This window comes from Prionailurus viverrinus, chromosome A2 (genome assembly GCF_022837055.1).
Source record: "Prionailurus viverrinus isolate Anna chromosome A2, UM_Priviv_1.0, whole genome shotgun sequence".
In the NCBI taxonomy this organism is placed as follows: Eukaryota; Metazoa; Chordata; class Mammalia; order Carnivora; family Felidae; genus Prionailurus; species Prionailurus viverrinus.
Window position 1 is genome coordinate 21,588,651 of NC_062562.1, and position 12,368 is coordinate 21,601,018.

General features: G+C 40.1%; 1 protein-coding gene across 2 annotated transcripts in view; it reads right to left on the reverse strand.

The window, feature by feature from the left end:
• CHDH (choline dehydrogenase) overlaps positions 1 to 12,368 on the reverse strand; it is a 40,148-nt gene that overhangs the window by 8,628 nt on the left and 19,152 nt on the right. For both annotated transcript variants that reach the window (XM_047850444.1, XM_047850443.1), the window contains exon 3: positions 445 to 1,203. In XM_047850444.1, coding sequence (XP_047706400.1) covers positions 445 to 1,147 — 703 coding nt within the window. In that variant the 5' untranslated portion in view covers positions 1,148 to 1,203. The remainder of the gene's footprint in view (positions 1 to 444; positions 1,204 to 12,368) is intronic.

Sequence of the window (12,368 nt, forward strand, 5' to 3'; positions counted from 1 at the left end):
TGAAATCCACATCCATCTGGGGTGGAAAAACACCCTCCACTCCCAACAGGATGACCAGGAGCACCTAATACAAGGGGGTAAGAACTCTATAGAGGCAGGCAAGGGCCCTGGGTCAACCCAGGCCCTGCCTCTGTCCTGCTGTGTGCAAGGCACTTCAGTGCTCTTTGCCTCAGTTTCCTCATCTGTTAGTCTCTTTGGTCAAAGAGCTGACTCTCCACAACAGACGCCAGAGGCCTAAAGGATGCCCAAGAGTCTGTCTCCAAGTCATTTCTCACTGGCTACGAATTGTATTCTGTGGCCTTTAGGGGGCATGAGACCTCTGTCATCTCGGCCTCATACTAGCCCGTTTATCCTCACTTACTGACCATGATGGGGGCAGGGGGATGGGGCTGTGATAGGCAAAAGGAGGAACCAGGGAGATGGGGGACGGGAGCCTTGTGCTACCTTGGTGGATGGTCATGTCCATCCATCCGAAGCCTTCTTGCTGGAAGCCGTTCATGTCCTCAGTGAGGGGGTAGCCAGCCTGCTGCGCCGCCTCCAGGAAGGCGCGGTGCAGCGCGTGGTTGGTCTTGCCCCGGGACACGTGTAGTGGCCCGTCGCCGCCGCGGTACCTGTTGGCACCCAGTTCGTGGCTCTGCGCCTTGCGGAAGTAGGGCAGGCAGTGTTCGTAGTCCCAGCCGGCCGCGCCTTCCCGCTGCCAGCGGTTGTAGTCCTCTGCGTGCCCGCGGATGTAGACCATGGCGTTGAGCGACGACGAGCCTCCCCAGACCCGGCCGCGCGGCCAGTACAGCACGCGGCCGTCGAGGCCTGGCTGCGGTTCCGTGTGGTAGCACCAGTTGTACCTGTCATCGCACAGATTGGCCACGAGGGCCGCGGGCATGTGGATCTTCCACGAGAGCCGCTTGCTCCTGGCGAGCATGTCCTTGGGCCCGGCCTCCAGCAGCAGCACACGCCTGTCTGCGTCCTCGGTGAGCCGCCCGGCCAGCACGCAGCCCGCCGAGCCCGCACCCACCACCACGTGACTGTACTCGTCCCCAGTCCCGGGGCCCGTGCTGGCCAGAGCACGGACGCTGGGGGGCCGCTGCCGCCCCAGGGCTCCCCATGCGCTCAGATGCCTTCTCCTCCAGCCTCGCAGGACACTCCACATGCTTCCAGCCCAAGTCCTCGTGCATCCACCAAAAGGAGTGTGATGACTCACTGTTCCTAAAACAGGAAAAGAAGCTTTAAAATTTTTAACTTGACATGCACTTGCAGAATCAGCCCAAAGCTGGGGCAGCTGCATCAGTGCCGCAAAGGTCCCCCACAGGCTCACCAAGTGCCCACCTCAGGCTGGGTGAGGCAGGCCTGGCAGGCAAGTCCCTGTGCTGGGGAACTAGAAGGAGGGAGCAGAGGTAGACACAGGAGATCAGTACTGTGAGATCCCTGCCAGGGCTGACAAACACAGGGCTGGGGGCACAGGAGAGAGGCTCCTCTCTAAACTTGCCAAGTAGGGTGGTCCCCAGAAAGGCCTCTCTGTGACATGTGTGCCTGAACCTGGACCTGGCAGGTGTCTATCTGCTGGAATGCAGGGGAGGTAAGGGCTTTCTAGGCTTGCACTCATTGTTCGCCCACGTAAGGCAGTTGCTGAGACCCTACCAGGCACCATTTCATCTCTAGCAGTACACAGAGAACAAGAATCTGCCCTCAAGACTGATGGGCTGGCCTAGGGAGACAGACAAGACTTCAGTAACTGAAGGAAGGGCAGAGTGAGGGGCTGGAGGCTGCAAAGCTCAAAGCCTCTGACCTGAGGGCCATGGGTGTCCTAGACGGCTTTTCAGCAGATGATGGGGTCAGAGCTACAATCTTCAAAGTTCACTCTGTGGAGTGCTGGAGTTCAAATAACCAAATGCCAATAGCTTCTGAAGGGGCCTTTCCCAACAATGTGCAAATTAATCCCAACACACTTAGTGCACAGAGGTGAAAAAGAACCAGGATATCCCACTCTACTGACACAAGAATATCTGAGAGAGCCCCACCTGAGACCTGCCCACGACTGATGCCACAAGAGAGCTAAAGAGCCTCAAAAAAACCCTCTTCCCCCCCCGCCCCCCCCCCCCCGCCCATGAGTCTGCCCCAAGGAACAACAGCAGCCTACCACTGGAGGCAGGCTAAGAGGTAAGAGTGTAGAGAAAGAGCCAGACCCCCGTTTACTCAGGCACAGGAGAAAGAAGCCCCAGGCCTCCTGAATGCCAGAACACCGAAGAGACTTCTAGCACTCCAGGCCCCATGCTAGTAGGGGGTAGCAGGGCCCACCATTCAATTCCCAGCCGTGGCTCAACACTCCACACTGATGACCTGGTAGAATGAAGGCATGTTCTTTTCTAGGCATTAATACTATTTACCTACGTCACTACTGTCCTGTTACACATAAGGTCCAGCATTTAACACAAATTTGAGAAACACAGATTAGAAGCAGGGGAAGACGGTGAAGGAGGAGGACCCTGAGCTCACCTCCTCCCACAGACACAGGAGGGCAACAACACAGAATGCAGCTCACTCTGAAAACCACCTGAAGACTGGCAGACCAGCTATTCCCACAGCTAATGACGTAAAGAGAAGGTCCTATCAAGAAGGGTGGGAGGGTCAGAGACATGATCGGGAACCAAACCCCAGGCACACAGGCCACAAGTGGGGAGAATATCATCCCAGAGGAGGTCTGCTCCCTCCCTGAGGAGGTCCTCCCTGAGGAGCAAGGGGATCAAACCCCACACTGGGCATCCCCACCCTGGGGATGTGCCCCGGAAAGATGAGCCCCTATAATGTCTGGCTTTAAAAATCAGTAGGCTTAACTGTGGGAGAGCTGGAGGGCTATAGGAGAAACCAAGAGTCTGCTCTTAAAGGGCCAGTGCGCTACATCACTCAGTCTGAGACCCAACAGGAGAGCAGCAGTTTGAAAAGCACCTGGCTTAAATGTGAAGAAGATTTATTGACTAATTTTACCACGTTTGCTGAAAGGGCAGGGATCTGTAGGAGATTTCTCCAGAGATGGAAGTGCTGGTGACACCATTTTTCTTGCCCTCCTTCAGCCTAGGTGGCTGGCTGCTTACGGGAGCCAGTTCTGATACTTCATCCACCTTGCTGGCATCGCTCGTCCCCCACCAGCATTCCCCTGTGGACCCACACCACCCAACCCACGTGCCCCAGCAGGTGTCCCTCCAAAGTGGCTCCTGCCCCAGCACACCTGGAAGGCAGCCTCGGCCGGGACTGGCACCATTCCAAAGTGACACCTGCCCTGGGGAAGCAGACAGCTGGCACCACACACCAGCATGCCTGCAGCGGCTACAGCCGAGCCATTCAGCCAGCCACACCAGGGGCCAGTCCTGCCCATCATTACACCACACAAGTTGTGGCCCAGTCACAACAGGAGGGTGCAAGCAGCCCACACAGGGACACTCCTTGAGTGCCTGGTTCTGGTGACCAGGGGAGACTGCACTTCCGCACAAGGCCGTTACTTTTAAGACCGGGAGACATACCTACCCTACCTAATGCACAGAAACAAACACAGAGTCAAACAGAATGAGGACACAGAGGAATATCTTCCAAACAGAAGATGATGACAGGGCCTCAGAAAAAGAAGTAAGCAAAGTGGAGATTGGCAATCTACCTGCTGAAGAATCCAAAGTAATGGTGGTAAGGATGCTCATTTGACTTGTGAGAAGAGTAGAGGAGCTCAGAGAGAACATCAACAAGGAGACAGAAAATATAAAAAGGAACAAATCAGAGTGGACTAAAAGTAACTGGACAATAGAGGAAATCAACAGCAGATTAGAGGATGCAGAGGAACAGCTTGGCAATCTGGAACACAGGGTAGGGGAAAGCACCCAAGGTGAACAGCAAAAAGAAAAAGAATTTTTAATGAGGACAGATGAAGGGACCTCTGAGACAACATCAAGTGTACTAACACTAACCTCTTCACATTAAAGAGATCCCAGAAAGAGAAGAGAAAAGAGAGAGAGAGAGACAGAGAGACAGAGAGCGAGAGAGAGAATGGGGCAGAAAACTTATTTTAAGAAATAATAGCTGAAAATTTTCTTAACTTGGGGATGAAAACAGACATCCAGGTTCAGGAAGCACAAAAAGCCCCTAACACAATGGACCCAGGAGGTCTACACCAAGGCACATGATAATTAAAATGGCAGAAATTACAGAGAATCTTAAAAACAGGAAGAGAAAAGCAAATAGCTACATAGAAGGAAAACCCCAATAGGGCTATCACCAGATTTTCAGCAGAAACTTTGCAAGAAGAAGACAGGGATATGATATATCCAAAGTGCTGAAAGGAAAAAGCCTATAACCAAGAATACTTTATCTGGCAAAGTTATTGCTTAGAATTAAAGGGGAGATAGTTTTTCAGACAAACAAAAGTTGAAAATGTTCATCACCACTAAACCAACCTTACAAGTAATGTTAAAGGGATCTCTTTAAGAGGAAAATAAAAGATCATAATTAGAAGAAAATTATGAAAGGAAACATAAAAAGTAAAGTAAATTTCACTGGTAAATTCACCAGTAAATTTCACTGGCAAAAGCAAACATAGTAATAACATAATCACTTAAAAAGCTAGTATGAAGGTAAAAGACAAAAGTAGTAAAATCAATTATACCTACAAAAATTAGTTAAGGGATACACAAAATAAAAAGATATAAAAATATTATGTCATATACATTAAAACATGCCATATACATTAAAAATGTAGTACTTTCAGAATATGTTCAAACTTAAATGACTGACTTAATATAGAGTGTTACATACAGAGGATGTATGAGTCTTATAGTAACCACAAACCAAAAATGTGTAATAAGTACACAAAAATAAAGACAAAGGAACCAAAGCACAACACTAAAAAAAGTCACTAAATCAGAATGGAAGAGAGCAAGAAGAAAGGAGTATAGAACAACTACAAAAAACAACCAGAAAACAATTTACAAAATGGTAATAAGTATATACCTATCAATAATTACTTTAAATGTAAATGGATAAATGCTTCAATCAAAAGACACAGGATGACTGAATGAATACAAAAATAAGACCCATCTATATGCTGTCTATAAAAGACTCGCTTCAGACCTAAAGACACATAGACACAAGCAGACTCAAAGTGAAGAAGTAGAAAAAGATATTGGAAGCAAAAAAAACAAACAAACAAACAAACAAAAAAAAACTCAGGTCATGATCTCACAGTCTGTGGGTTCAAGCCCTGCATCAGGCTCTGTGCCAAAAGTACAGAGCCTGCTTGGGATTCTGTCTCCCTCTCTCTCTTTGCCCCTTGCCCCCTCACACCCTCTCTCTTTCTAAAATAAATAAACATTAAAATAAAGACTGTACCAAGAGATACATAATGATAAAGTGATCAATACAAGAGAATATAACAATTGTAAATATCTGCACACCCAACATAGGAGGACCTAAACATATGAAACAAATATGAGCAGACTTACAGGGAGAAATTGATAGTAATACAATATTAGTAGAGGAGTTTAAAATCCCACTTCAAGACTAGATAGATCATCCATGCAAAAAAAATCAATAAGGAAATGGTAGTTTAGAATGGAAATTAAGACCAGATAGACTTAACAGATATATACAGAACATTCCATCCCAAAACAACAGAATATACATTCTTTTAAAGTGCACATGTAATGTTCTCCAAAATAGCTCTCATGTTAGGCCAAAATACAAGTTTCAATAAATTTTAAAAGCATGAAATCGTATGAAGCATCTTTTCCAACCACGATGGTATGAAACTAGAAATCAATTACTAGAAAAAAACGCAAACACACAGAAACTAAACAACATGCTACTAAACAACCAATAGGTCAATGAAGAAATAAAGGAGGAAATTTAAAAATACCTAGAGACAAATGAAAATGGAAACACAATGGTTCAAAATCTTTGGGACTTAGCAAAAGTAGTTCTAAGAGAGAAATTTATAATGATACAGTCCTACCTCAAGAAACAAACAAACAAAAATCTCAATCTAACTAGAAAAAGAAGAAAGCCCAAAGTCAGCAGAAGGAAGGAATTAATATCAGAGCAGAAATACATAGACTAAAAAAACACTATAGAAAAGATCAATGAAGCTAAGAGCTGGTTCTTTGAAAAGATAAGCAAAATTGATAAACCTCTAGCCAGATTCATCAAGGAAAAAAAAAAGAAAACTCACGAAAGAGAGAAATTACAACCAACACCACAGAAATACAAAGGATTATGAAACAACTATGAAAAATTATACATCAACAAACTGAAAAACCTAGAAGTGGATAAATTTCTAGAAACATACAATTTTCCAAGACTGAATCAGGAATAAATAAAAAAATTGGAACAGACCAGGGGCACCTGGGTGGCTCAGTTGGTTAAGCATCCTACTTCGGCTCAGGTCGTGATCTCACAGTTTCTGAGTTCAAGCCCCGTGTTGGGCTCTGTGCTGACAGCTCAGAGCCTGGAGCTTGCTTCAGATTCTGTGTCTCCCAGTCTCTTGGCCCCTCCCATGCTCATGCTCTGTCTCTCTCTGTCTCTCATTAATAAATGTTAAAAAAATTTTTAATAAAAAAAAATTGGAACAGACCTACTAGTAGTAATGAAATTGAATCAGTAATGACAAAGATCTCAACAAACAAAAGTCCAGGACCAGATAGCTTCACAGGTGAACTGTATCAAACATTTGAATTAGCATTAATACCTATCCTTCTCAAACTATTCCAAAAAATAGAAGAGACAGGAATGCTTCCAAATTCATTCTATGAGGCCAGCATTACCCTGATACCAAAACCACACAAAGATACTACAAGAAAATTATAGACCAATATCCCTGATAAACAATGATGCAAAATTTCTCAACAAAATATTAGCAAACCCAATTATAAAACAATATATTAAAAGGATCATTCACCACAATCAAGTGGGATTTATTTCAGGGATGCGAGGGTGATTCAATATTTGCAAATCAATCAACCTGATATACCATATTAACAAAATGAAGAATAAAAATCATGCGATCCTCTCAATAAATACAGAAAAAAAATCACAAAATTCAACATCTATTCATGATAAAAACTATCAACAAAACGGGCAGAGAAGAAACTTGTCTCAAAATAATAATGGCCATATATGACACACCCACAGCTAATTTCATAGTTAATGGTGAAAAGCTAAAAGCTTTCCCTCTAACATCAGGAATAAGACAAGGATGTCCACTCTCACCACGTTCATTCAACATAGTACCAGAAGCCCTAGCCACAGCAATCAGACAAGAAAAAGAAATAAAAGGCATCCAAATTAGTAAAGAAAAAGTAAAACTGTCACTCTTGGCAGATGGCATGATACTATAGATTAAAAAACAAAAACAAAAACACCTAAAGATTAAAAAAAAAAAACCACTGGAACTAATAAATGAATTCAGTAAAGTTGCAGGATACAAAATTAATATACAGAACTCTGTTGAGTTTCTATACACTAATAATCAACTGGCAGAAAGAGAAATAAAGAAAATAATCCCATTTACAATTGTATCAAAAAGAATAAAATACCTAAGAATAAATTTAACCAAGAAGATCAAAGACCTGTATTCTGAACTATAAGATATCAATGAATGAAATTGGAAATGACACAAATAAATGGAAAGATAGGTCTGAAGAATTAATATCATTAAAATGTCCATACTTGGGGCACCTGGGTGGCTCAGTCGGTTAAGCATCTGACTTCAGCTCAGGTCATGATCTCATGGTCCGTGGGTTCGAGCCCCGCATTGGGCTCTGGGCTGATGGCTCAGAGCCTGGAGCCTGTTTCCGATTCTGTGTCTCCCTCTCTCTCTGCCCCTCCCCCGTTCATGCTCTGTCTCTCTCTGTCTCAAAAATAAATAAACGTTAAAAAAAAAAAGTTAAAAAAAAATGTCCATACTTCACCAAGCAATCTACAGATTCAATGCAATCCCTATCAAAGTAACAATTGATTTTTCACAGAACTAGAACAAGTAGTCCTCAGATTTGTATGGAACCACAAAAGACCCTGAATAGCCAAAACATTCTTCAGAAAGAAGAACAAGGCTGGAGATATAATGCTCCCAGATTTCAAACTACACTACAAAGCCATAGTAATCAAAACAGTATGATACTGGCACAAAAACAGACACATAGATCAATGGAACAGAACAGAGAGCCCAGAAATAAACCTGTACTTACATGGTCAAATAATCTATCACAAAGGAGGCAAGAATACACAATAGGAAAAAGTCTCTTTTTGTTGGGCAAATGGGACAGCTATGTGCAAAAGAATGAAATTGGGCCACTTTCTTACACCATACACAAAAATAAACTCAAAATGGATTAAGGACCTAAATGTAACATCTAAAACCATAAGAATCAGAGAAGTAAACATAGATAGTAAATTCTGACATCTGCTTTAGCATTATTTTTCTGGATTGGTCTCTCCAGGCAAAACAAACAAAAGAGAAAAGAAAAAACTGGGATTACATCAAGTTAAAAAACTTTTGCACAGCAAAGGAAACCATCAACAAAATGAAAACACAAGATGTTTGAGAGAAGAATGAATGGATGGGAGAAAATATCTGCAAAATGATTTATCTGATAAGGGGTAAATATCCAAAAAAGATAAAGAACTTGCACAACTCAACACCAGAAAAACAAATAATCTAATTTAAAAATGGGCAGAGGACCTGAATAGACCTATTTTTCCAAAGAAGACATACAGATGGTCAACAGACACATGAAAAGATGTTCAGCATTACAAATCATTACAGAAATATAAATCAAAACCACAATGAGAAATCGCCTCACACCAGCCAGAATGGCTAGTATCAAAAGGACAAGAAAAAACAAGTGTTGGCAACGATGTGGAGAAAAGGGAGCTCTCCTGTATTATTGGTAGGAATGTAAATTGGTGCAGCCACTATGGAAAATGTAGTTTCCTCAAATTATTAAAAACAGAAATACTATATGATCCAGTAATTCCACTTCTGGGTATTTACCCAGAGAAAACAAAAACACTAATTTAAAAAGATATATGCATCTCTGTTTATTGAGCATTATTCACAATAGTCAAGATATGAAAGCAACGTATGTGTCCTTGGATAGATGAATGAATAAAGAAAATGTGGTGTATTACACAATGGAATATTACTCAGCTATAAAAATAATGAAATATTGCCATTGGCAACAACATGAAGGGATCTAGACAGTATAATGCTAAGTGAAATAAGTCACAGATAGATACCATATAATTTCATTAATATGTGTAATTTAAGAAACAAATGAACAAAGAAAAAATGAGGCAAAAAACCAAACTCCCCTTATTTTTGTATCTTTTCAGAATATAATTGACTGTCAAAAGCAAAGATAGTAAAATATATAATAGGGTTTATAATATATGTAGCATTAAAATATATATAACAATAAAAGCACAAAGTATGGCATGGGGGAAATAGAAGTATACTTTTGTAAGGTTTTTATACCCTACATGAAGTGGTACAATATTATTTGAAGGTATACTGTGATAAGTGAAAGGTATGTATCGTAAACCCTATCATAATCACTAAAAAGTAAGAATTGCAGCTAATAAATCAATAGTGGAGATAAAATAATATAAAATAATCAAGAGGTAAAAAAAACTTAAAAGAGATGGGACAAGTAAAGAGCAAATAGTAAAATGTTAGATTTAAATCAAACCATATCAATAATTACATTAACTGTAAATAGTATAAACACTCTAATAAAAATGCAGAAATTGTCAGGTGGAATTTTTAAAAAGACTCAAGTATGTGCTGCCTACAGAAAAAAAAACACACCACTTTAAATACAAGGACACAGGTAATAAAAAAATGGAAAAATAGATGCCCCACATAAACTGTATATAAAAACAGTCTACAAAAAAACAATTAGACTGAATATAGTAATTTTAGACAATGTAGACTTCAGTACAAAGAATATTACCAAGGTTAGGAAGACATTTCAAGATGATAAAAGGGCTAATTTATCAAAGACAAAACAATTCTAAATGTGTATGTGCCTAATAGAGCTTCAAAATCGTGAAGCAAAAATGACAGAACTGAAAGGAGAAATGAATAAATAAATACACAGTTACACCTGGAGACTTCAACATTTCCCCTCTCAGTAACAGATAAAACAACTAGGCAAAAAATCAGAATATAGAAAACTTGAACAACATTATGAACTACACTGACCTAATTAACACTTAATATTAAACACCCAAACAACAGCAGAATACATGTTCTTTGCAAATATACCTCACTAAGAGAGACCTTGTTCTGGGCTATAATAAGAATCTCAACAAATGCAAAAGGACTGAAATGACACAAAGTATGTTGTCTGTCCACAAAATGATTTAGAAATTATATATAGAGAGATATCTATATGTATATCACCAAGAAATTAAGCAATACTTCTATAAAACCCATGAATCAAAAAAGAGATCACAAGAGAAATTAGCACATGTTTGAACTGAATGAAAATGAAAACACAAGAGACCAAAATGTGTGGAATTCAGGTAAAGCAGTGCTTTGAGGAAATATATGGCATTATAATGCTTATATTAGAAAAGCCAGATCTCAAATTGATGGTCTATACTTTTTTACCTCTAAAAAAAGAAAAAAATCAGAAAAAACAATCCCAGAGTCATCATAAATAATAAACATTAACAGTAAAAATAAATAAAATTGAAAACAAATTTTAAAAAAGTTTTCAGTTTACTTATTTAGAGAGAAAGAGAGAGAGACAAGAGACAGAGAAAGAGCAAGCAGAGGATGGGAGAGAGAGAATCCAAAGCAGGCTCCACGCTGTCAGCACAGAGCCTAATGCAGGGCTCAAACTCAGAGACTGTGAGATCATGACCTGAGATGAAACCAAGAGTCAGATGCTTAACTGATTGACCCACCCAGGTGCCCCGTTTTTAAAAAAATTTTTTAAGTTCATTTATTTAGAAAACAAATTTAAAAGTAGAAAAAATAAAACCAAAATTTGGTTCTTTAAAACAATTAAATTAATAAACCTCTACCCAAAAAAAGAGAGGTAACACAAATTACCAACACCAGCAAATGACAGAGGGGGTATTGCTACATATTATACAGACAATAAAAAACAGTATTCTGAAATTTTTATGCCAACAAATGTGATCATTAAGACAGTATAGATAAATTTCTTGAAAGATTATCCAAGCTCACTCAAGAACTATATAACCTAAATAGCTCTACATACCTATTAAAGAGATCGAATTCATTATTTAAATTTTTCCCACAAAGAAAACTGTAGACTTCATTGGTAAAATCTAACAAACATCAAAGATATAATAATACTGATTCTACAGAAAACAGAAGAGTAGAGAACACTCTCCGATCCATTTTATAAAGCCAGCAGAATCCTGTTACTGAAGACATCACAAGAAGACTACACACCAATATCCTTCATGAACAAAGATGCAAAAATCTTTAACAAATTTTTAGCAAATCAAATCCAGCAACATACATTATAACCAATTACAGTTTATCCCAGGAATGCAAAGTTGGTTCAACAGCAGAAAAATCAACATGTTTCATCATATTAAGAAACTAAAAAAGAAAAACCATATGATTGTCTTAATGCAGAAAGCATTTAGCAATATTCCACATTCCATCCATAAAATCTGTGTACCCAAGGAATTAAAGAGAACTTCCCAGTAAAGAGCATCTATGAAATACCTACACCTAACTATATATTCAATAGTGAAAGGCTAAAAACTTTCCCCCTGAGGTCGGGAACAAGGCAAGGATATTCACCCTCAGCACATTTATTCAATACTGTGCAAAGGTTCTAACCAGAATTTTAAGCCTAATTAATTCATTAATATAAAAGTGGAAGACAGGGGTACCTGGGTGGCTCAGTCAGGGTTAAGCGTTTGACTTCGGCTCAGGTCATGATCTCACGGTCGTGGTTTCAGGCCCCACATCAGGCTCTGTGCTGACAGCTCAGGGCCTGGAGCCTGCTTTGGATTCTGTGTCCCCTTCTCTCTCTGACCCTCCCCTGCCTACACTCTGTCTCTGTCTCTCAAAAAAATAAAATATTTAAAAACAGTTTTTTAAAAGTGTTTATTAAAAGTGGAAGGCACACAGATTAGAGAGAAAGAATTATAAATGTCTTTATTTGCAGATAACATGAGCATCTACATAGAAATTCCCAAGGAATTTATGAAGTGTACTGAGAATTAATAAGCGAATTTAACAAGGATATAGGATACAAGGTCAACATACAAAAGTCAATTGTATTTTTATATACTATAAACAATTGGAAATTTAAATGTAAACGTAAGTAAAAAAAATGAATTTA